The 26142-nt window shown below is 38.3% G+C and overlaps 1 protein-coding gene across 1 annotated transcript in view; it reads right to left on the reverse strand.

Annotated features, from left to right (window-relative positions):
• The window catches only part of ATP6AP1 (ATPase H+ transporting accessory protein 1), a 52058-nt gene that overhangs the window by 3911 nt on the left and 22005 nt on the right, over window positions 1-26142 (reverse strand). The window contains exons 6-8 of the mRNA XM_051631253.1: window positions 24815-24900; window positions 5850-6091; window positions 5188-5241 (exon numbers count right to left, since the gene is read on the reverse strand). Coding sequence (XP_051487213.1) covers window positions 5188-5241; window positions 5850-6091; window positions 24815-24900 — 382 coding nt within the window. The remainder of the gene's footprint in view (window positions 1-5187; window positions 5242-5849; window positions 6092-24814; window positions 24901-26142) is intronic.

Consider the following 26142-nt stretch of genomic DNA (forward strand, 5'->3'; position numbering starts at 1 on the left):
TCAAGTTATCTCATAAGGAAATGATAAACTTTTCTCCTTATTATATGTTGCTTAGTACTTTGACCCCACTTGTTCTGTGTATGTATTGCTCTATATAGTTTGCTGAAGAATTTTTTTGCTTGTTGATAACCACAAATTAATTAGAAAAGGAATCCTTTTAGCAATGAGAGAGACTTGCTGCAAATTTAAATATTCTAATACATCTATCCACGATAGGTAACGCTGTATGTGGATTTCTAAATTTGGGGTAATACTTAGATGCAGTTATGATAGGTTTGAAAAATGTCACCTATAAACATGGCGCAATATGGAATATTTTCTATTCTATAGGGTATATAATATTTTTTGTTGTAGAATATTGCTTGTTTGTTCAAATTAGCTGCTTTCAGTAGCATCTCATCCACACAATATAGAGTATAAACTCAGCACAAACAACACTCCTTGAAAGTAACACTCACAATCCAACAGGTTAGGTTACTAAAGTATAATTGAGCCTTTTTATTGATTATTTTTTCCTTTTTTTTTTTTTTAATATTCTGTGATTTTTGATTCATATAACTTCATATTCCTCAGGAGTTTCAAAATGCTCAGAAGGAATCCTAGAACTCGAAGTATAACTCGAATGAGCAAAGGACATTCCTTACATTTTGAGCTTAAACAGCTCCTTCCATTCAACATTCAGCTGCAAGCATCAGTCAAAAAGAAGAAAAACACTTGAATTTCACCTAGTACACAGTCACAAATATTTATGGAAAATATTATATTGTTATAGTGATAAAGTCACAAAATCACAACATGTATTACCCTAAATATTAATTGCTAGATTAAAGGAATATTTTTCTGATATACAGCATAATGTGAACAGAATTTCCATAGTGTCTCGGCAGCAACGCTACAGGCACCAGCTGAAGACCAGTTCTAAGCACTTTACTTAAATGCTTGTGCCAACCACTGATGCTGGGTGTGCTCTGTACTTCTGCTGAAATGATGAGAAAAGGGGCGAACAAGGAAATTCTGTGGAGACTTGCCATATGCACAAACAAATCGTATAAGGCTATGTATGTGAGTACAGTCTAAAGTGATCTCCACGAAAATGCTGCCTCTTCACGTGGCACCAAGGACTAAAATTTTACATTACTTGCAGATTTATGAGAATTAAGATTCTAATTAGTGAGCTAGTTGAGCATGGTTAACATTTAATACAGGCTTTTATCCATAGCATTTTTCCAAACAGAGTCCAAAAAGCACAAGCTTCACCGATACAACTATAATCCATTAAATAACAAAAAAAGACATTCAAACAACAAAAAATCAAGAGAATGACTTTGTTCAGTCTCATATTTCCTCAGACGAGTAGATAGTAAATAGAATAAGTACAATGTAGCAAATTAATGACAAGGGGAGGAGAGAAAAAGATTTTATGTGCAGAAATGGAAGTACCTTGGCTTTTACAGAAATGCTGTGTTCATACTGAACATTAGAGCAAATGCTGGAAGCAAACTTTTGCACAGACTTTGTGTACTTTATGGACTGTGGTACATGAAATTCCTGGTCATAGGCTCAGACTCCTTTTGTGCCAGTAAACCATAGAAACTCTAAACACCACTACCTGTTACCTTCTCATGTGGCTGTTCATTACAAGGAGAGAGATTTCTGAAAAGAAAGCTAGCTGGAATTACTATTGTTTCAAAGATTGAGACAAAAACACAACTGTTGGGTCAAAGACTTTAAAAACATGACGATTCTCTGCCACATGCTCTAAGTGAACTTGCTTTAGCAGGGGGATGGACTAGATGATCTCCAGAGGTCCCTTCCAATCTCTACCATTCTATGATTCTGTCATTATTATTTGCATTATATGCCATGTAATATTTTATTAGCTAACAGAGGCCTGAAATGACATGATGGCCTCTTAAATAAAGAGATAATAACAAAGTGTGTCTTTAGGAGAGTTTTCTTTACAAAGGCTTCTGAGGTGGTGGTGTTTCGTAGCAGCCAGCAGCCCAGCACTCATGTAGCTGCTTGCTCACTCTCTCTCCCCCGCAGGATGGGGGGGGAAATAAAAAGAGCAAAAATGAGGGAACCTGTGTGCCAAGATAAAGACAGCTTAATAAGTGAAGGAAAGAGGAAAGAAAGTGACACAGAAGCAATCACTATTTACCTCTCATAAGCAGGCTAATGCACAACAAAAACCCAAGCAATTACAAACCCAAAAGCCACCTCCCTCCTTTATCCACTGTTAAATTTTCTGTTGCTAAGTACCTGTGTCACACACTAAAAATAATCAAATTTTATGTCTAAGTGCCCTGAGGGGCTATTAAAAAGCTGGATCACACCTAGCCCACTGGAATAAATTAAATTCTCGAAAACAAAGCCAGTCTATGCTACTTTTAATTATTCACTGGGCATGACAGCAGTCAGGACTTCACCTACTCTCTTCTTTTCAAGCCCTCACTTATTGAGGAGCCTGAGTTTCTCATCTGAGCTTCAAAAGCTGGTTTTGCATTTTGGTATTTAGTTATAATGCACTCAAGTAAAATCACAGGTCAAGAGAAACTTTGTGAGTATTTCTGCTTTCACTACAACAGGTTCAAAGGATGTAAAAAATGTTCCAGAATAAGAGAGAAAACATGAACAATTTACCTTTCATACTGATCTCCTTTAATTTACAGTCAGTCTGTCTGCAGAGTTGCTTCAAAGCTTTTCTCGTCAGGTGCACCTCAGATTCATGACCACATTAAAGTTTTCTCCCAGTAATTAATTAAAATTGTAAGATTTTAAGAAACAGATGACTAAACATAAATCTGAATAATCCTCATTAAGGTCATATGCACGTACTAACATCGTATTTTATCTTCTTATGCCTGCTAGAGCAAACAAAATCTAAGATAAATGTTTCAACTATTTTGTTTCAATAGTAGCATTTAAGGTTTACAATTTGCTGTTGTGCAGTTGAGCAAAAACTGTTGACTACTTTAAACAGCCCTTCTAAGATATATCAGCCTGGAGAAGAGGAGGCTGAGGGGAGACCTCCTTGCTGTCTACTACCTGAGAGGAGGTTGTGGTGAGGTGGGTGTTGGCCTCTTCTCCCTGGTGACCAGCAATAGGACAAGAGGAAATGGGGTCAAGTTGTGCCAGGGCTGGTTTAGATTGGATATTAGGGAAAAATTCTTCACAGAAAGAGTGGTGAGGCATTGGAACAGGCTGCTCAGGGAGGTGGTAGAGGCACCATCCCTGGAGTTGTTAAAAAAATGGGTGGACGTGGTGTCTGGGGAGATGGTTTAGTGGTTAGGGGTTGTAGGGCAGACGGTTGGACTTGATGATTTTGAACGTGTTTTCCAACCTTGATGATTCTGTGATTCTAATTAACTTGGTAGCTAGTTTTGCAGCACAGTGTCATGCCCCATAGGATTTTCAGGTGCTTTATGATTCAAATTATTTTCTTGGAGCTGTAATTTTACTAGAAAGCATGGTATTATGCTGAGGGGGGGATCACATTCAGGACATGTAGAAAAAAAACAGATTCATTCCTACAGGAAGAGATTACAGGAGTGCATCTAAGACCTGCACTAGTCTGAACAAAGACGCAGAATGAGAATCCAGGGCGATGTTTGGGTGGGTCTGTCTGTACAAAAGGGAGAGAGGAGCAGCAGACAGTAGACTGAGAAGCACCCAAACAGCACCAGAGAAAGTGATATTTAGTGACTTGGAGTAAAAGTGAAGACACAATTTGGGAATAGTCTTGGTTTGAAAACAGTATTTCTAGAATGGGATCCAAGGAAAATGTTTCCTGAATTCCCCATGATGTTGAGGGAAATGCATGTCCCTTAGATAATTTACAATACTCTAACAGCGAAACGCTTGACTCTATCACCAAGGACAAGTCTCAAGAATCCTATACACACCTAACTGCAATATTAACCTGCAGCCCTATTTGAACATTCTGGTCTTTCACGAAGCTCTAGATGCCTGGGGGGAGGAGAGATGTTAAATAATAAAGCATGTTTTGTCTTTTGCCACCCATCATGGTCTCTGATGGTGACTGCAAGTGTCTCTAAGCACTCCAAATGCAACTCCAAACTCATCACTGACTTTTTTCAACACAAGTTGTTCTGGGGGTCCTTCTACCCAAATGTGGAATGTTCTTCTATCTCAGTGTAAATAAATGGTACTTATTAATTCATGGTTATCAACTTTGTGCCACATGCCTCTTTTACTCTCCTACCAAAATGTTGTTCAAGCTCCAATTGTCTCCTACATTATTACTTTAAAATTCCTCTCTTTGTTTCCTTGGCTTTCAAGGAAATAATAATTTCCCTTATTCAAGATGTGAAAGCATTTTAGATGGCAAAAGTAATTTGTCCTTCTGCTGCCCAAGCAAACATCCAGTTCATCCTCTGATATATGCAAACTCAATTCAGTGCAAGTTTCCTGGCCCAAGTTCTTCCCAAATAAATTTAAGCAATGAACAGGCACTTAAATGAAAAGAGCAGGCCACACACATTATCTTTGCTAGACCTTAAGAAAGTAATTTTTGCTGCTGTTCCTGCTGCTGGGGAAAGAACTTGAGGTTTGTGAACCAACAGCTAGATGACAGCCCTCAAACAGTAGCAGATGCTTTCCCCATCCCCAGAATCCACTAGAGAGAGCAAGTCATAGGTTCCCCCTTTGACTTTCATCCCGAGTCGTCCCATTCCCTAACTTTTCTTCCCTCTTCTCATGGTAGGAGAAACGTGGTCTCATCACCATGTATGGAGCAGAAAAATTACAAGGTTTTGCACCCCTCCTTAGCCACAAGCTATCTCTGATAGAGTACACTGGTTACTCACATTAGGACTAAATACAACTCTGGCCATCTAAGTAGACTTTGGCCCTTAGAACTGTTTACAAATCACAGTTACATTTCCCTGAGACAGGATTGTGGTCTGATCCTGCTAGCAAAACAGGATGTTTCATATACTGGTATCTCACAGTACAGTTTCTTACCTACACCACTTTTTCAGAACTTTACCTGAGCATATTAATATATTCACTATATAGTGTATTATTGTGCTCCTGTAGTAGAACTCCTCAGAACAGAAACCAAATGGTAATTAGGAAAACATTTTCACTTAACTCCTCTTTTTTTACCCCTAATTTACAAACTGGCTTCCACAAAGATCTATTTAAGAACAAATGGTAACTTACCTTATCTCTAGGCTGCTGATTCCATTCACTGGCCTTGTGTATTTTAATGACAGTCTAAGAATAAGATACAGATTTTTAATGTTAAATTAGTCAGCTTTAATTAGATCATTGTCACAGTTCAATCACAGGGAATATTCTGAATCAATAGGCAATTACAAAAGTCATATAGCAAAAGTTCAGTACATAGAAAAGTATGATAAAATATTTCTATAGTATTTTTTAACCAATAGCAGGTGCGTCAAAGTAAAGGAAAACAGAGATCATATTTTATTAATGTACTTCCATCTGGATTACTACCTAGTAACTGGCAATACCCCCTTCAAGGGAATTTGGCAATCAAATGATCATCTCATTAATGCCAGCAGAGGTTTCTGTGACTGTAAAATCAAGCACAAGGAAACCTGTTTGGATCAAATATAAACAAGGAAGGAAGGAAGGAATGTAAGAGGAATAAAAATTGCGTAGAGTAAGATGCTGCATCTGTAAAATTTTTTTTGGTCATAACTCAATCTTTTTCTTCTAAGGATATCAAATTTAGTATTTGTTTATTCTGTCTGCTTTAGAAGAAGAAAGTTAAATTAGTATTAACTTGACATTGCACTGTTTCTGATTAGCTTTCAGAATCACATGTATTATGATATGAAGTTGCTTGTGCTACTCACGTTGTGTTGCTGTCTGAGCACTCAGAGGAAGAAATATCCACATTCCGGGTTACAAATGTCGCATTTGTCAAATCTATAAGAACTGAATTGTTGGCTCTGAGGCTGAAATTTCCAGCATAATAAAGGATGCATGTATCATTTCCAGTGGTCACATTAAGAGGAGGATATGATAAACTGTCTTCTTCCTCAGTGGCCATTAATTGTCGTCTTAATTCCCACACCACATCAGTTCTTCTAGAAATCTGGAATAATGGCACATGAACAATGAATCTCCTTTGCAAGAGACTGAACACAAATCTTCACCATTCCATAACATGAGCACCCAGCCTTCTTAAATCCTCAATCAACCTCATACTTCTTATTGTCTGGCTATTTAATTGGCAGTATAGAGGGAAATGAGGTGATGTAACCTAGGTTCCCATGATCAGGTGTTCACATGTGAAAACAAGCACCAGTGACATTAGGTAAATGAACCCTGTCAGTAATGCTGCCTTAAAGTAGTAGTGTGCATTAGTGCTAACAGGTAGAAGAATTTTTTCTTTTTAGCTAACTTCTTTTTCTGCTATAAAATCACAAGAAAACTTCAATTTGCCAGTTCAGTGACCAGACTCCTCAGTAAAAACAGTCTTTGAACTCTTCATTTTAACAGGCATGAAAGCAGGCTACTTAACTACAGCAGTGTTATATTTAGATTCTTCTGATGGCTTTTGGAAAAAGAAGATCTATGCTCACTTGGCTGATATGGTGAACTCCTATAAGAGACCTCACTGTATAAGTATAAATTTTCATTTAGGAGGTTTCCAGGAATTCCTTTTAACAGGTAATGCCTTTTTACAAATTTGCCCAGAGCATTCTTGGCAAAAGAGACCCATTGATATAAATAGTAAAAAGTAGCTGCACTTATCAGACAGTAACAATTTTGTTGTTCATACCCTCCTCTTCACTTCTTACTCTGTTCATATCTGAGCTATTCCATTTATATTTAAGACTCATGTCAGCTTTACAACTTTGTATTGTACAAGTGGCCTTTGCCCTTGGACAACTTCTGGGTACAGGAAATAAGAGGCATCACAGCAGTTACCAGAACTACAATTATGTGGAGCTATTGCCTGGAACCAGTTTTAATGGGTTTAAAGACTGGCAAGGACCATTTTCCAGTCCAGAATAGAGGATATAATATCACTTTATAACCTTCCTGTGGAGAGAAGCTCCAGAAGATATTGTCACCTTAACCACTGCTCTCTAAACCCTATGGGCTGTTATTTATAACCCATCTTTGCAGATAGCTCATTCTATGAACAAAGCAGAATAAGCTGAGTTAAAAACCTTTCACTAAACGCTTAAATGAAGATTGCAATCTCCCTCTCATACAAGCATACTTTATGAATTTCTTTTTAATTCAGAGCAGTGCCTTTTCAAATCAGAACATGTATTTTTTAAAATGAATATTATTTTTTTTTAAAGAAGAGTGTACAATGAAAGAAAATACTCAACTTCTGATATAAAACTTTTAATCTTCCCTCTAGGTTCTCCTGAAATGTAATTGTTTTATTTCAAACTGAGAGGAAGAGCTGAAGTCTAAATTATATCCTGTCGAACAATTGACTTCACTATGCGGGCCCCACACATCATCTAAAGAGGGCTTTAAAAACCACCTGCTGAAAACAGTGCTACATTGGAGACTGTGATTGGACTACCTTGGGGGATTAGGTTTAAGTATATTAAAATAAAAAGAAAGCTATTAGAATATGATGAGACTACAGCTTTTTTGCCTTTTTTTTTTTTTTTTTCTGTTGCTCTGCTGCCATTACTTTCTTGTAAGCCTCTCACATCAAGATTCCCTTTCAACTTAGAAAAAGCATATGAACCATTTGCCTATGAAGAAGGGGTGTCAGGGCTAAGAAATGCACTAGTTTCCAATAATCAAATCTATTTTAACAAATTTAGCCATGCTGAGGAAGGAAGGTGATACAGCTTGCCAAAAACTTTTAGAGAAGTGGGCTTCACTTCGGTCATGTTTGTGGCTGAAAATAGAAGCAGTCATGGACTGTGCAGCCCAGTGAGTCCTCAGAGCACAGCAATGGGCAGGCAGAGTGGAGACACCGAATGGGAGCCTAAAAGTATCAGCTCTCTGGAGAAATGTCCCCTGAACAGTTACCAGCCTATATGTTCATCCCTTCAGTGTAGAGATGCATTTCTTTAAGTTACCCACGAGTGAGGAAATTTAGCAATTTGAAAATCAGGAAGTGTTACATCACAGAGATTCAAGAAAATTTAGTCTTGAGGCTGGAGGGAGGATCTCTGAAACACCCCAACCTGGATCCACTGGAGACCTGAAGACAGCAGAGACTCCTTCCAGCTGACCTGCAGCGGGGAGCTGAGAGCTCCCCCAGTACATCCCCGCCTCTCTGCTTCAGGCACGTTTTCTTAGTCTTTTGTTCCTGCACAAACATGAGCTTACTGAATTAAAATAAGTCTCCCCATGCTATATATTTCATGCTAAGCTATAAATGACAAGATACTTCATTGAGAAATGTATTATATGTATATTGCATTCTTGTAAATCAAGTAAGATTGTTTAGAAACCATCCATAGTGGCAGTGATGTCAATCATGAAATTGTATTTTATTCTGTTGCTGAATGGCCCCTTTGCCTTTACCTAATCTGAACCATGGGATGTGTGAATCTCTGTCTTGTTTCTCTGGATTTATCAATGACATTTTTCATCTCAGATATGCAGTGAACAATCACAAGACCTGATTAAACAACATACAGAAAAGAAAGGGTGCCGTTTACATTGCCCAAGACCAGAATGGAACACTGCAATTACTAACTGAACCTGCAATAGAAGTAGCCTGGACAAAATTCTTCACTTTGATCTGTTTTGCAAGCTGCTTAATTCAGAATAATCCTTCTTGGAAAGGAGAAAGACAGATGATCTGGCAACATTTTGATGCACCAACATACTGGTCTTTTTCAAAGCAAACAGACCCTACTTCCAAAATTATTCATTTGTTTCGTTGTTGTTGCTGGGGCTTTGTTGGCTGTTCCAAAACACAATGGGTACAGACAAGAAAAAGATTTGAGGACATTTTATATATTTGAAATTATAATCAAATATAAATTGAATGGCTGCAAACATAGATGAGAAAAATACAAAATACAAAGTAAAACTTTCACTGACTGAAATGATGAATGGTAATGAAGCATAGAAACAGGCTACATTTCACACTAGTTTCAATATGACACTTGGATATCAGTTCAACAGATGGATATGTCTTCTTTTTCAGTTTTGTGCTTCTTAACTTTTTTATTGCTATCTTTAGGTGTGCACATCGAAATAAGAAAACTGGCTTGGTGGTGCCTATTGCCCCTTTTCATTTCTAACACCATGCACCTATGGCCATATCCTCTCTGTGGAGTTGTTGCTCCTATAGTGACAGCTAGGGGAAGGGGAACATCCTTCTGTACTTTTGTTCCAAGAGGGAGGAGGGGATGAAGAAAAGAAAGGTCCACTCCCATTCTGTTTAGTTTGTATCTTAGCCTAGTCCCTGCCTCCATATTGTACCATGCACTACAGAGCATTCTCTGTATATACCCTACTTAGATGGCAAATGGTAATTTTTCCAAATGTAGCCAGAACACAATTAAGCAAGCTGCTGAAATTCCAAAACTACATAAAAATCTTAGCTTCTATTTAAAAAAAAAAAAAAAAAATCCAATATAAGAACCAGATATTGCTTAATAGTTTTAAACTTCACAAACACATAAAAGAACATGCAAATTATTAGGGCATATGGCTACAGACAAAAGCTCAAAATACATTATGAAGGGTGAGGTTAAATAATCTTTTTTGGTCACTTACGATGGTCTGAATCATCGGGTGTAACATCCAAGGAAGGGAGGGCAGGCACTGTAACTGCTACCATAGCATCCCAAAGACAAATACCTGCTATCTGAGCGTGGTACCTTGAATTGCATCTACCCATAATGTAGTGTCATTTATTCTTTTGACAGGACACCAAGCTGACTGCAGGCTTGCATTTTCTCAATTCACTTCAACAGGGATCGTGACAATCTTTTTTCACAATATACCATTTTAAAATGAGGCCAGGAGGCTGCTGTGGACTGAGTACAGTGGTGCTGCTCCCACCTGCCTGCCAGATCATGCTGCTTGCTGGGGTTTGGCTGTGTCACATAAGAAGCCACTCAGCATTCACATCTTGGCCAAGCATCAGCACACTTCAAACCCTTTTTCCAAAACGACCATTTCAGTTTCTTTCCCATGCAAACAGGTCAGTTTTTCTCCATGTTTTCTAACTGATACTGTACCACAAAGCTGTCGTGCAGGCATGGCTTTTTGCATCTCACTGCTAAAGGCCAAAAAATTTGAAAGGCAAGCATTAGAATGTTTAACCACAAAGATGTTCTTGCCAGTGTCAAGTTTATCACATCACATGTATAGCATGCAGAAAGACTGCATTTGATTATACTTATTTCATTCATTTGTTGGCTGAACAGTGTAGCATAATGGTGCTTTGAGCTGTCAAAATGTAAAACATTAAGCAAAGAGTTACCAATTATCTATATTTTTAAGAGTTTGAACTGTTTACTTTTTTATTACTTCTAATCTTTTGTGGGTTTTGTTGGGTTATTTTTCTTCCCTTCTAGGCTATTTTAAAATACAATTCCAATTTTGGCTCTAGATTTGGTGGATCCTGCATTCCATATAAATCTGAAGCTGCCTGTTTATTTGAGTCTGTTTTATTGAGGAGACTAGGTTTGTCCTGGATTCATCCTCTGATATACCAGAGGGTTGTGCTGCCATCCAGAGGGACTTCCACAGGCTGAACGGGCTGCAGGGACCTCATAACGCTCAAAAGGGGAAGTGCAAACTCCTGCCCTTGGGAGGAACAATCCCAGGCACCAGTACACTCTAGGGGACAACTGGGGACCTGGGGATTGTGGTGGACACTAAATTGAAAATGAGCCACCAATGTGGCAAAGGCCATCACGGATAGCAAATGCTATCCTGGGGTGCATTAGATAAAGTATTACCAGTAGATCAAAGCTGGGTGACCCCATCAGCACTGGCGAGGCCACACCTGGAGTGCTGGGTTCATTGCTGGACTGCTGGGTACAAGAGAGACCTGGACATACTGGAGAGAGACCAACAAAGGACGACAAGGATAAGGAAGACTCTGGATCATCTCTCCTATAAGGAAATGCTGAGAGAACTGGGACCATTTAGCCTGTAGAGGAGAAGAAGGCTCAAAAGGCAGATCTTACAAACATGTATAACTATGAGAAGGGAGATTGTAAAGAAGATGGATGGACCCAGGCTCTTTTCAGTAGTGCTCAGTAACAGGACCAGAGGCATTAGCACAGATTGAAACCTAAGGGGACCCTCCTGAATATCAGGAAACACTTCTTCTAGTGTGAGGGTGCCTGAGCACTGGCACAGTGGAGTCTTGGAGTTGTTCAAAATTCAACTGGACAGAGTACTGGGCAACTGGTTCTAGGCAGCTCTGCTTGAGCATGGAGGCTGGACTAGAAGACCTCCAGAGGTCAATTCAACCTCAATTATTCTGTGTGGTTCTGTCCTAAACTATTTACAGATCTAGACCTTAGCAGATTCAGACCTGAGTGGAATGCAGGATGAGGAAGTTTTTGACCACCACACCACCTAGATTCCTAGTTTTCAAAAGAGATAGAAGCCCAGTCTCGCTAGGATGTATTTTCCTGCCTGCTAAGCAAACTACACATATTTTACCTACTACTTTTTCAAAGACCTGTTGTTTTAATTACCTTATCTGTACAAATGTGAACCATGAGATACTGTCTGCCCATCACCTACAAAGATATTAAATTAGGCACAGGACTGAAAAAATGCACTGGTAGAGAGCAGCACAAAATTTTGAGTAAGTTCAAATTCAAATGAAAGCTTTGATGCAGCAACTAGTCTATTGTGCTCTGCTGCAAAGGATCTTACCTACCTGCCACTAATTTTCATGTTTATAACATTTGATGTTTATAACATTTATAACATTATAACTAAAACTGACAGAGATAAAGTTTCTGCTCTGCTGCAACAGAGCCCAGAGGATGTTTAAACTGCATTTTTTGCCCAGGAATATTTGTAGGGTGACCTAGTTATACTCAGAATCCTCCAAACAATTCCAGTGGAGACATTAAGCTTATCAGGAATTACCAGAAGCTCATTTGAATACACCTTTCTCGCACATTTACCTATCTTATACAAGGTACTAGGTTAACACAACTTCAAGGTAGCTTTTCAAATTTGAAATTCCTGTTCATACTAAATCCTCTGAAATTTTATAACTTGCATATAATACAGTAAAACATACATATCTAGAGACTGCAAAAATTCCAATTAATTACACTTTGCAGGTGTTACCAGAATGAGAATTCCATTTCTGAAATTTTTCTTTCCTTCCATATTAATTCTCTTCAATGCAAACAGCATGAAGTAAAGCTACAATACAGCTTCCAAGGGAAATAAAGCAGGCAAAAATGTGCACTGAGTAGATTCAGGAAAATTTAAAAACCTTACTTAGAAAAATCAATTTTTGTGTGTATGTATAAGCCATAGTAAGTTCTTTGATTTGTAAGAGCCAGGCCCTTACACTTTACTCTGGCATATTTCCTTTCAACATTAATAATTGTTTTCCTAAGTAGAAACTTTAAATAGACCAGAATCACCAGTTTACACAGAAAAAGCAAACAGGTATGTAATGTGCTTCTCTTCAGTGAAACACAAAATACAACATTTGTTATAAGCTAAGAGAGAAACTTGCTTTGAAATGAATATAATCTAATTAAAAATTCATGCACAGTTGAACTATGACAATATTTGGCATAAGTACAGACTCAGATACCTGTATTGCTCACACACTCATGTACTAATCCTGAAAGGAATCTACCAGATGTATCATTCAAGGTGTATTTACTGATGCAAATCTCCCCAGCTTTAACATTGGATTTTGGGACCTGTTTCAGGCAATTCTGCTATAAAGATAAAAGAAACTACAGATTTTACATTAGTTTTGGACTGCTAAGGGGAATACCCACTCCAGCTGGTTGTTTTCCCCACTTCCTTAGTCCATATGTGGAATCCAAGTTGCCATGGGAGATGTGAAAAAGGATGAGGAGCCCCTGCTGCAATAGGAGGTCATGGATACTTAATGAGGGGTGGACTGGGGATAGGAAGGTCTGCTGGTCATCTAATTGAACAACGCAGACAGGGGTCAAAATGTGTGACTCACAGTGCCAGGAGAGTTGCCAGCATTGTTTGTGCCAGATAGAGCATAGTCACAGGCAAATCAAAAAGCTGAAGATCCATAAAAGTCTCCCTCTCTCCACTTAGTATTTTGATCCTGCGGCACCCTGGAAGATGAATCTGTGAGAACAGGAAGCTCATCTCACTTTTTAACTTGAAGAAAGACTTGTGGATAGGATAATAGTATTCCACGTTACACTTCACATTTTTATTGATACCTCAAGGACATGAATTTTTAACTGAAAAAAGTTACAATTCCTCAGGTTTGTCTGTAATAAACCACAGCCTAAATATCAGTCTGTTTTTCAGATGGTCAGATTCTCCCCATAAAAATATGGTGTTCAATGTGACAACACCATTCTTTGCTCTCAGCATCTCCATCTATGTATGATAACTCTCTTGGAGAAAGAAGGGTAAGCCAGAACTTGCACTGCAGGAACTTGTGAGGGGAGTCTGGCTCTGTTTTTCCAGTTTTGCTGACTCAAAAGGCATAGGCCAGTAATTCAAGCAAACTGGATCTCTTTGACAGAAAAGGTAAAACAAGCATTTTTTTCACGGAAAAGGTGCTTACCTTCTGCTCTGCCTTCTTGCACTCAGTATCCACTAGAAGGTGTATATATATATATATATGAAACCCACATCAGAAAGCTTAGGCAAAGCTAATCTTTTAGAAATAACATCCACACTTTTTTTGAAGATTATTGTTTCCTTTTCTCTTGATAAACCCTTTTGCCTCTTCCATGTTTGCCTCAAAACAGAAGTATTTCCACCAAAGCCTAGTTAACCCCTCCAGTTAACACACCTCAGCCAATGTCATCAACCTTAATTACATAATTTGCTTCATCTACTACCAGTCTGTAGTCCAGCAAAATCAGACCAAAACATGCAACTTCTGTCAGCCGTTAGATGTGTCACCTCTATGGCTGGTAGTTACTGACCCTTGCAATGATGCTTTGATATCAAACCTTGGAAAAGTGAACTTTATAAGGCAAGGGGTATTAGAAAACTAAGAGCAACTTCCTTCCAGCACTCCTGAGGAACTGCCTTAGCAGCTTGATGCCTATTGCTGTTCCAAAACTGTAGCCAAGCTTCATTGCCAGGTAATGGCAAGCCTGGCTGGTGATTTGGTTCAACCACAATCATTTGCTCCTGTTAGCAGTTCAAATCCTGAGAAAAAACTTCACAGCAGTAGCAAGGAATAGTATTAGGGTCATAAGAAGATAATGTATTGGGGAGGAGGAAGGAGTGTAATGTGCAAACTTCACAAACAGAGGCTTGCATGCTATTCCAGGTTCACAGACTTTTTATGAAAAAGCCTGTAGGATTTAATAAAAGTAACTTTTAGAGAGAACATTTCAATAGAACTATTCGTCACTAAATAAAGGATATATTTCTCTGCTGAAGTAATAAAAATGCTTCAAAATCGCACCAAAAAATTTGTCATCCTCCGTCCTAATTTTAGAGGCATGTATGCTGTACTTACGAGTTCAATGGCTGCATTGAGATTGTGGAGTCTCTTTCTCTGGAGACTTACAAGACCCATCTAAATGCGTTCCTGTGTGATCTGCCTCAGGTGTCCCTGCTGCAGCAGGGGGGTTGGACTTGATCTTCAGAGGTTCCTTCCAACCCCTGTGATTCTATGATTCTACGATATGCACAGTGGGTATGTGTGAATACTGATAGCCCCTCTCTTCTGTTTCAAAAGGCAGAAAATCATTAGCTGATGGCTTTGAACAGTCTAATACAAACAGGGGATCTCAGGCAGGGTAGGAGTTAGAAAACAGGAAAAAACAGCCACTACATGAATACATATAGCACGTCTAGAACTGCACAACAGAAAGTCTTCCTACCACAAAGCACTACATTTCTAAAATTGAAACATTCAGTGGCACTACATGAAGTGAATTCTTTTCTAAAGTCAAAAGAAAGCTAATTATGATATGTCAGTTGAAACTAATATGAAATAATCAAGGTTTCTTCTAACTGCTCTTAACTGTGTTTACAGATTAGATTCACTAAAACTTGTGGGTTTGTGATTCTGCCATCAGATCACACACACTTTCCAGGATCAAGGATCTGCATTTTATCAACTGTTGAAAAATTTTATGTCATGTGGTGCTAAAGTGTGTCATCAACGACCTGGATGAGGGTATAGAATGTACCCTCAGCAAGTTTGCTGGGAGGAGTGGCTGACACACCAGAAGGCTGTGCTGCCATTCAGAGGGACTTAGACAGGCTGGAGAGTTGGGCGGGGAGAAACATGATGAAGTTCAACAAGGGCAAGTGTAGAGTTCTGCATTTGGGGAAGAAAAACACCATGCACCAGTACAGGTTGGGGGCTGACCTGCTGGAGAGCAGTGTAGGAGAAAGGGACCTGGGAATCCTGGTAGACAGGAGGATGACCATGAGCCAGTAATGTGCCCTTGTGGCCAAGAAGGCCAACGGCATCCTGGGGTGCATTAGAAAGGGTGTGGTTAGTCGGTCAAGAGAGGTTCTCCTACCTCTTTATTCTGCATTGGTGAGGCCGCATCTGGAGTATTGTGTCCAGTTCTGGGCCCCTCAGTTCAAGAAGGACAGGCAACTGCTGGAGAGAGTCCAGCGCAGAGCTACAAAGATGATTAAGGGAGTAGAACATCTCCCTTAGGAGGAGAGGCTGAGGGAGCTGGGTCTCTTTAGCTTGGAGAAAAGGAGACTGAGGGGTGACCTCATTAATGTTTACAAATACGTAAGGGGTGAGTGTCAGGGAGATGGAGTTAGGCTTTTCTCAGTGATGACCAGTGATAGGACAAGGGGTAATGGGTGGAAATTGGAGCATAGGAGGTTCAAGGTGAATATCCGAAAAAATTTTTTTACTGTGAGAGTGACAGAGCACTGGAACAGGCTGCCCAGGGAGGCTGTGGAGTCTCCTTCTCTGGAGACATTCAAAACCCACCTGGATGCGTTCTTGTGTGATGTGCTCTAGGTGACCCTGCTCTAGCAGGGGGGGTTGGACTAGATGATCTTTCGAGGTCCCTTCCAACCCCTAAGATTCTATGATTCTATGATCCTCTAAAAGCTATTCCTTCAGCACAGACAACAGAGGCTGCAACAGAAATCAAATAGTGCAGGATATAAACACTTTTGCCAATGCACAGAGCAGCTTTATTAATTTAATTTCCTACAAAGGGAAGGAAGACAAGAAGTATTGCAGGGAAATGTTTAGAGCAAGGCTGCTCTGACCACATGCAGGACCTTCCTAGCCACACAGCATCGAGGTCCTGGCTCTTAAGCTCTGGGAATGTGTTGGGAGGAGGCACATACACAGTGATTTTCTGGATGAGTGGGATCATTTCCCATTTATTACTGTTTGCTTCCCCAGAATGGGAATGCATGTCTGCCTCTGAAACAGATCATGTATGTGGTCTTTGGTGTCTGGAGAGAGTGCTGAAGAGATAAGTCTCTGCTCAGCAGCAGCACAGAATGGGGAAAGGATTCAGAGTTCCCAGAGGCAACTTGCAGATCCTTAGTCATAATGCTCTTGATAATCCAACCTTTCACTGTACTGAAAGGAGGGAAAACTGCACCAAGCTTGGGGTACTATCTATCTGATTTTCAGCTGACACAGTCACATTTTGTTATGGATTTCCTGGTTGCTAGCAGAACAATGTTTTATGCATGCAGCAGGCATTTTTTTTTTTATGTGGAAATTGTTTTCATTTTCAAAAGTGGCAATTCTACAACAATCTAATAGGTGACCATAAGGAGGAAAGTCCATGAACTTCCTTTTGTGGAGCTTTCTTTATTCTCTTGGTTGCCTCTTTTGGCTCATGACCTTTAGTTAAATAAGTTACATATTACCTTGCAGCTAGGTGTCCTAGAGAAATGTTATGTCAATATCCCTACCTTCCACTGCCAACACACAAGACCAGCTAAACAGACTGAGACCAAAGGTCCACTAACCTCACTGCCAGTGCTACTGGTAGTAACTGGCAGATAAAAATAAGAAAAGGGTAAATACAAACAATACTTGTCCCAGAATACCCTCTTTGATTTCTGTAATCTTTGGTTAGAAACCTTCAGAACAGAAGGTTGTATTCAAATGAACACATGTAATAGGATCTTCCTTCCATCTTCCATTCCTAACTTTCTTCCATTAGTTCACCAAATCACTGAAATTGATGTAATTTTGTCACTCAGAAATAGTTAATTTTGTTTCTTTGAAAGAACTTGGTGCTCCTGAGTTCCTGCACTGTGGCTGTGGGTGGTGATAATCACGAGCACTGGCCAGAGACCACGAGCACTAATTTCCTGCTTAGTTCATCCACGCTACTGGTGGGTTTATTTATTATTTCCCTCTTGAAATGTCACTTTCCTAGCTCAAATATTTTAATCTCATAACACTACTGTAGCCCTTTGGGGATGGAGTGTTCAGAATGACACACACTATTTCACTGGCAGACTTGCACTTGCCAAGGCCTTAGTGAACTAACTGACTCTTGCTGCTTTGCCCTCTTCCTTTCCCAACAACCAGTAACGCCTCACACACTGTTCATCCCACTGCCAACTGCTGGCATCTTCCAACAGATCCACCCATATTCGCACTGTAACCCCCCTTCTGAGAAACAGCAGCCACTCACCACAGTGGAATATGCATATTTAAAGTTTTCCTTATCTGTGTTACTTTCCTTCCTACTGGATTTCATCTGTCATTTTAGCACCCAGGAACGTAGTGCTGTAAGTTGCTTCTCCAACTTGTCAGCACATCAGCAATCTTTGGCACCTTCAGATTTCAGCCCCCTTCCCACACTAAAAACAACTCGAACAGCACAGGCATCAACATCAAGCCCCACAGAATTCCACCATTAATTAATCCCCACTGCAAACATCAATTCTTTATTTTTATCCTTTGTTTGCTACCTTTAAATTTTTACTTCTGTCCCCCAAAATATTTTAACCTTTCTTACTATAGAAACAGGATTCCTTTCAGCTATGCCTTTTATGCCCCCTTATAGAACAATTAATTCATATTATATTTTCTTCATATATCCACATATTTACTACTTTAGTTTCAACCAGTTTTGTCAATAAAGAAGGTAGTTTCCTGGTTACTTTTCTCCAGAGATATGGAGCTTCTTTTCAGCTCCTGTGTCACATTTGCCACTTCCTGCTCCAAACTAATTTATATTTTTTATACACACATATATATTCTATAAACTATTATTTATAGGTTGCACATTAGAAATCATGACAACTTATGATTTGGCATTTTCTTATCTTTTTTTTGGTTAACATTTAGGTGAAAATTATCTGACCTTGGTAACATTATACTATTAATTGTATTGATTTATTCAGAAATCTCTCTTACTACCACCGCAGTAACAGCAAAAGTTTTTGAAGCATGATGATTACTGAAAGTCTTTGAAGTGAGAACTTTTCTATTTTCAACCACAGAGAAAATCAACACCCAGACTCATTTATCTTTGGATTGTCACCCATTTTTCTGAGTTCCTCTTTTGGTTATATCCAATGCTTCTGTCTAATGTATTTTCATTAATAGTTTTTATGTCTTTTGCACATTATTCCTCTGAATCTCTTTAAGTCTGCCATATGATTTTGCACTAAAATTGGAAGCATTTATATGCCTTTTCATTTTATGTATGCATACAGGAGTTTTGGTTTTGAAGCATAGCATTATTACTTCTAACAGCCTCACTTCTTTCACTCTGTTGTTTAATGATGACACAGGTTAGGATGTTTCCACGTGAAGAGAAGGGTTAGGGGAAAGAAACGGTATTTCAAAAATCCTTTTATACACATAGTTTGAGCTTTTACTATGTTGGTTTTGTATAGCTTGCATTCCATCTAGAAACAGTGTCAGTCAACATAATTAGTGGAGCTTACCAGGCAATTCACCAAATCACAGACACATGGATCACTTCAATATTTAGGTTGAATCCATAACATTTGTTGGATGTGTTCAGACTCAGTCTTGAAAGACTGTTCCTAGAACTCTAGAATTCCCAGAATACTTATCTTTGTCTCCTTGAATCCAAACTGCCTTTAAGATACAACAGCAGTCACAGATTCACAAGATCTTAGGGGCTGGAAGGGACCTCAAAAGGTGATCTAGTCCAACCCCCCCCACCAGAGCAGTCCTTTACAGATCTATTCTGTCACTCTAATAAATGTTTCACCTAAGCTTTTTCCTTACAAAAAGTTTTAAGTATGCCTACCAACATGACATATCAATACTCTTGTTTAGTTACACATTCAATTCTATGACTCTATTGTACTATAGGTGATCTAGGTTGGTTTAACTGATCTTCAGAGGTCCCTTCCAGCCCTAACAATATTATGACCCTCTATAACTCCATGACATTCCATGTATTCTATCCTATTTTAGCCTTATACCCTAATAATTTAATCTGAATTATTTTGTTTCTGATCTTTACCTATCTATGACTGCATTTTTAAGAGTATTCACTGCAATTTTTAAACCTGCACTTTACCAATTTATCTTTTTTTCCTAAGACCTCATTCTCACCTGTCCTTCTCCACCATTCCTCCCTCTCTCAAGTTTTCCCAGTCCTTAGTTCCAAATGCAAAATAAATACTACTTTCTAATATGGTTTATCTGTAACTCCTGTATAGGTTTCATCTGTGCCTTAGAAAGTTAGCAGATGAAAATTTTAAAAAATTGTTCTGATTAGGTAAGAGTAATGGTTTAGTTCCATGCAGTCCTCCATTTCCCAGTGGAGTCAATAAACACTTAAACATAAAAGCATAAAATAAAAGATAAAGTTAAAAAAATGTTTAAAGTAAATGAATCTTAATGTCCTAGTGCAAAGTCTGGGGGTAACGTTATAACACCGGTTTTCAGCTATTTCCCTGAATTCCCCACTAACACACAGAATGAATCATATAGAGTTGCTAACAAGCATTTCTCACATCCTTAGCATTCAACTTCCAAGCTAATTTGGCTAAATGTTGTTCATTTATTTTCCTCTAGAATGACAACTAACTGGCTTCAACCAGCCTTAAGCAGTTATTTTAAAAATTATTTTAAAAGAGTCTACCTCTATTAAGTAAAAAAACCAAAACCGCCAGGACATAATTCAGTGCATCTGTAGATTCTCCATCTACCACTGTAGATTCTCCATCTACAAGTTAAAGTTTATTTTTATTATAATGGAATTATTTAAATGGGGAGAGGACAAAAGGATGAGGAATTCCTGTTTCTTCTTTCAGGTTGGAAGCACTCATGTTTTATTATACTATGTCAAACTATAATTGCTCCTTCAAATGTAAAAAATACAAGAGTCAATGAAAAAGCTAGTTCACATATTCAAGGATGTATGAGGATATTAACTCTACAATCCCAACTCCTGAAAACTGCATTTTTCTAACATTTTTTCATGGGAAAGCTCCCATTGTATGTTTGAGTGTATTAAATGGTTAAAAGCAGCCCATTAATCAGAAGCTGTGAAGTCAGCACTGTGGCTGTTGCTGAGTTTTGTCTCCTCAGCATGATGAGTTGAACAGTCAAAAAAGAGTAGAACTGGATGTCAGTAGAAGATGCAGCACTGCAAAATGTAATGCATTCTTAGAAATGCGTTGGGTAGAAGGCAGAAACTAAGAAAATGCAACCACAAGCACTTGTCAAATAAGATAAAAGCTTGCCATACTCTTTTCAACTGGGGTACACATCAACAGCACCTGAGGATACCTTCAAAAGACACTTTTTAAGAATCAAATGCAACCACTTTTCGCTGTGGATGCCCACATTACTTATGGCTGAACAAAGTTCCTTTAGTCATGCTGCTTGGCCCTGAGTGAGATCAAAGACTCAACACACTTGAATACCAACTAAAGCAAATAGCTTGTAGAATGAAGCAGTCAAAAGCCCATAGTAGGTGAAGCTCTCTGAATATGTGGAGGCAGTAGAGAAGGTGTAAACAGCACTGTAAAAAGAGGAGTCAGCTGAATGAGTATCAGCTAGGAAGTAGCCTTAAATCTCCTTTGGGCAATATGTGCTTCCTCAGCATTCAATCTAACTTGGAAAAGATAACAGTTCTAAAATCGTCTTGCAGAAGTTTCAGAAGCAACCTTGTAAAAATGTGACATGGACATCATGAGGTTCTGAAGGATGGGAAACATCATGAGATTTATGATTCTAAGCAAATCTATCTTTCAATCACTGTGGTCTTTTTAACCTCTCCAATTACAACAGCACAGGTAAAAATATGCGTTTCAATCACAAGTAAAAAAACCTAACTAGCAGCAAGCAAAAGTAGAGGGGTGATTTCTATCACAGTCCCCAAGAACACAAAAATGCACATTAATGACAACTCCTGATGCAAAGTGGAACAAGGACTGCAGAGGGGTTTGATTCTCCTGAAATAAAAATAAGTTAGCAAATGAGTTTCAAAGGGAAGAAAGGTCTTAGCAGGAGACTCCTCAATTCTTGGGATAACTTTCTGGTTTTTAATGGAAAAGATGATGAGAAACGTTAAATGAGAGTTGTCTGACTAAATGTACAGGTCAAGACCTGACCTAAGCATGAAGACTGACTTTAAGGTTGTCAGAGGCAAAGAAGATTATGAAGGGTGAGCTTCATCTCATCTTGCAGCAGCCCCATACAAAACAGGTCAAAAGGATCATACTTTAGTCTTTGCAGAGAGAAGCCTGGTTGATGACTTCATATGTAGACCTTTACACTTCACTTGACCAGAATTTGGTGATACAAATCACTCTCTCAATGTCAGCCCAACTCAGCCAGACCTTGAAGGCAAAGCACTTTAGAACAAGAGTCCTAAGATGTGGCAGTTGCCTCCTTGGAGGAAGGCAGCTCCTTTATAACATGATGGGATATCCAGAGGAATCATCAACTGGTCAGTGAAACCACTTCATGTAGGTCACCAAACCGCCTCAGTTTCAAGGTCTTAATTCTGTCTTCCAGCTTCAAATGGTGAAACTGGAACTGAACAAGAACCAGCCTGAATAAATCTCCATTGTGCACTGGGGCAACTAACTGATAACTGTGACAGCCCAAAGGGATCTGTGGCTGCACTGACTAAATGGAACAGTTCTTTCCTATCTAATCAGAAAAGAGACTCAGTCATAGGGGAGTTCTGCTTCCTGTCTCATTAATTCACTTTCTGTGAAGCCAATACCAGCCTGGAGTCTTTTCCAATATATGCACTTCTCACATTTATTTTTTGCTACTTGAGGCAACAGAAGAATGAGTGAATGTAACAAGATGATGCTATGAAGCCATTAACTGCCCAACAGCAAGGATGTAGAGCTATCAGGAGAGACATCTCATATCCCCAGTTTTTGGGAGCTTCATTGTATAGAATTAATTGACCTGATCAGAATGAGCTGTCCTTTCTTAGGGTTTTTGTGCATGTTTTTGGTCCTGGTGGGTTTTTTGTTTGTTTTGGGGTTTGAGGTTTTTTTGGTTTGGTTTGGATTTCTGGGGGGAAGGTTTGCGTTGGTTTTTTTAAGTGTTGTGCTTAATGTTCATTTCCTTCATCAATAAGAAAAAGCCAACATAGTAAATGCAAATCTGTTCTACCAAAAGATTGCTATTGATTTACAAATGCAAACCCTATTCCTGTATGATCAAACCCTTTTAATTCTCATATATAGTGATCTTCATTATGACTGGGGGGTGACCTTGTAACTTCTAGATCGTAAGTCTTTATAGCTTAAGCAAAGGGAGTTAGTAATTGAGATTAAGGTTATGGGACAGTTCACATCTTCACAGCTCAAGCACAGCCAAAGATATGCACTACATACTAAGAGGCTACATGCAAACGTACAGACTGATGAACCCTCAAAGGTATTCTCTGTTTTGTCTTTTCTAGTTCTGTACGGAAGCTGATAACCTTGAATGCACTGAAATAACTGAGTTATTGGGGGGTGAAATAGGCTTCAAATGGTTTATATGGCATTGAATTTACAGAAGTAAGATAAATTCAGATGGCTTATTTTAAAAAAATGAAAAACATCTTAAAATACATTGTTCTAATTACTTTGAAGTGCTCCAATTGTCCAAACTAAGTCACTTTCATTTAGAAAGCCTGTTGAAATATACATAGATTTAAAATTCAACAAACTTTCTAAACTTACTTGAAAATTTCCTTCTCTTGACACCAATTCTTTCATTAATTAAAAACATTTTTCATTCCAATTGTTCTAAGTGCAATTTTCAGCTAAGAATGCCCACGTCCCTTTGATTTCAAACAGTAAAGTGCCACAATAACTAAATAATTATTATTTTAATTTTGGATCTTTGTTTTAAAAAATTTGCAAAAAAAGGCAGATGGTAAGTCCTGGACTTGTGTCCTCTCCGCTACTACAAAAATACACAGCACAGAGAATATCAGTGTGAGCTTGCTTCCTCATGTTACTCTGTCTGTGTATTCTAAGTCAGGTCTTCAAAACGCAGTCTCTGGAAATTAACTTCACAGGGTGGATTACTGAAGAACGTGCTTATTTTTCTTCAGCAGACCCAACATTTTTTCCTAGAGTTTGCAGGGACTATTCTAACTCTCGTTGGATATCGAGAGGTTCAAGATCCTACCTCCCTACAAAAACCCAGATTATTTCTGATCAAACACAGAACATGTTTGGGGATATCATGCACTTTTGTCTTAAAGAACATTTATGAAGTGCAGTCAAGTTGCACCCTCCTCTTCTTTTGATAAGCTAAAGGGACCATAGCCATTTAAAAGAGGTTTTCTAGTTTTTGGTTTTGTATTAAGAACAGTGGCTAATTTTTCAGTGTTCCCTCCAGAAAACCCTCAAGCTTCCCAAGATCCTGGCTGCAGCACTCACACTGGGTCTAGGCAATCCCACTAATGGCTTTCCTGTTGCCTAAACCAAGGAAATGATACCTTCTGTATTCTGTAATAACATTTTCTTGAGTTTGAACTAAAATGCAAATTAAACTAAGCATGGTATTAGGAGCTCAGACTTGTTACCACTGGAACAGATAGGTACGTTTCTTTCAAAGTTGCTGATTCTGTTTTCCTCAAGGCATGACTGTCTTGCATTTAATTGCATTGAAATTAAAATTTGAATATTTCTTGATTACAACCTGTAAGTCATACAAAGCACATAACTCTGCATAAATAACTATTCCATGTTGCTACTCACTTGCCAAGATATGTGACCTAGAAATTACCTAAGTGATCTAGAAATTATGTTCTGACTGTCAGAAAGGTGAAAACTTTACCTTTCCGTTGTAAGTAGCAAGTATTGATTCAAAGGAATGAAACCAGTTAGTTTTAAAATGGATACATTAGTAGCATTCAGTTAATTCACAACACTCCAGTCCTTACGAACCAGCCACACTAGAATGGTCAGTAAGGTTCTACATTAAACTTACTATAAAACCAACAAGAGTTAAATAGAAAAAAATAATTAATTACAGACCTTAAAAATAAAAATTAGTTCTAAAGGCAACAGCAGATTTATGGTCTCCTTGAACAGAAAAACTTCAACAGGTATGTGATATAGCTATCATACATGAAAATTCGTGCAATCGTTTCTGGTCGAAATCTCATGTAATATAGATTGCTTCCTTGCAAAATCTTGAAAATAATCTACACCACTCCTCTGTAAACATTAAGTTATGAGATGCCAAAAATCTGACAGTTCTGCACTGAAGATTACTCACCCTTGAAGGCCTCACTGCAGTATAAATTACTGAAAAATGAATCCCTCGTTCCTGCAGATCCATGGTCAGTCTTCCAATTATTTTGTCTATAAATAGAAACATGTATAATTTAACAAACTCAACAAGATGAGAAAACTAAAATTCTACAGTAGCTGGAGAAGTAATGAACTAGATGTTTAAGCTTATTTAGTTTATGTAAGCAATATGGGTGTTCATACCATTTTTATGTCAATAGGTACAAAGGATAAGACACGTTCAATGCCTTGAAAAATGCAGTTACAGCAAGACAGTACAAAATGTTGCATCAGTTCAGAAAAATGGATGATTCAAAAACTGAAAAGTAAATATTGTAGAAAGAATGCCTGAAAGGTTAACTTTGGACAATGAAAAGCTAGAGCAGAAGAAATCACTCACCAGAACAGATTGCAAATAATGTTAGTCAAGTGACTACTTAATAAATAAATAATAAAGTTCAAGTAGTAATATTCTGTGATTTACAAATACACAGAACCAGTCACTGAGAAACCATACTCAAAATATAGTGCTTAGTTTGGGGCATGATATCTGTAATATTGGCAGCAATATTCCTTTTGGCTTCAGTGGTTTTTAAGTCTGATTCTGTACCCTCAACCAAATACGGAAAATTATGCTGTTGACTACAGTGGAGGCCAAAGGAGAAATACAGTGGAAGATGAAAAAGGAAGTATATGTCAAGTAAGGGAGAGGATCTTTCAAAGAGGTCCAAAGATGCCTCTATAGAAGATCCTCCTTTAGATCTGAAAAGACGGAGTTGTGACAAATAAAACTGACACATTTTTTCAAGCTGTAAGCAGGAATACTAACGTCTGCTTATGAAAAGGAGCATAATAATTGTGAATCAATGACCATTATTAGTTTTGTTATAGGGACTGATAGAGAAATAAGCAAGCAGACTCACATTCACTCTTCCAGTGCTTTCCCACTTCTCATCCATGTACCAGCCTAGTGAACAGATATTTTAAAGCCTAGACTTACAGGCTTCTCAGATTTCAAGGCTATATTTTAGAGAAATTATATTTCATTTTTATGTATTGGAAATGAAGCTTATATTACTATCCTTTTTAATCTCTTCTATTAACAGTAATTATGGTCTCCTGGCTGAGTAAAATGTTTAGCTTTTGTAAAATTCATGCATTGTTTTTTCTGCAGGGTTTTAGCCAAATTGATTTCCTCATATAAGTCCGGAATCATAGCTATGTAAATTTTCCTTCTGAAAAACTAATGCTGAGATTATCTACTATAAGAAACAGACAGAAAAACAACTGCTTATATACTACTAGTGTAACTAT

This window comes from Apus apus, chromosome 1 (genome assembly GCF_020740795.1).
Source record: "Apus apus isolate bApuApu2 chromosome 1, bApuApu2.pri.cur, whole genome shotgun sequence".
Lineage (NCBI taxonomy): Eukaryota > Metazoa > Chordata > Aves > Apodiformes > Apodidae > Apus > Apus apus.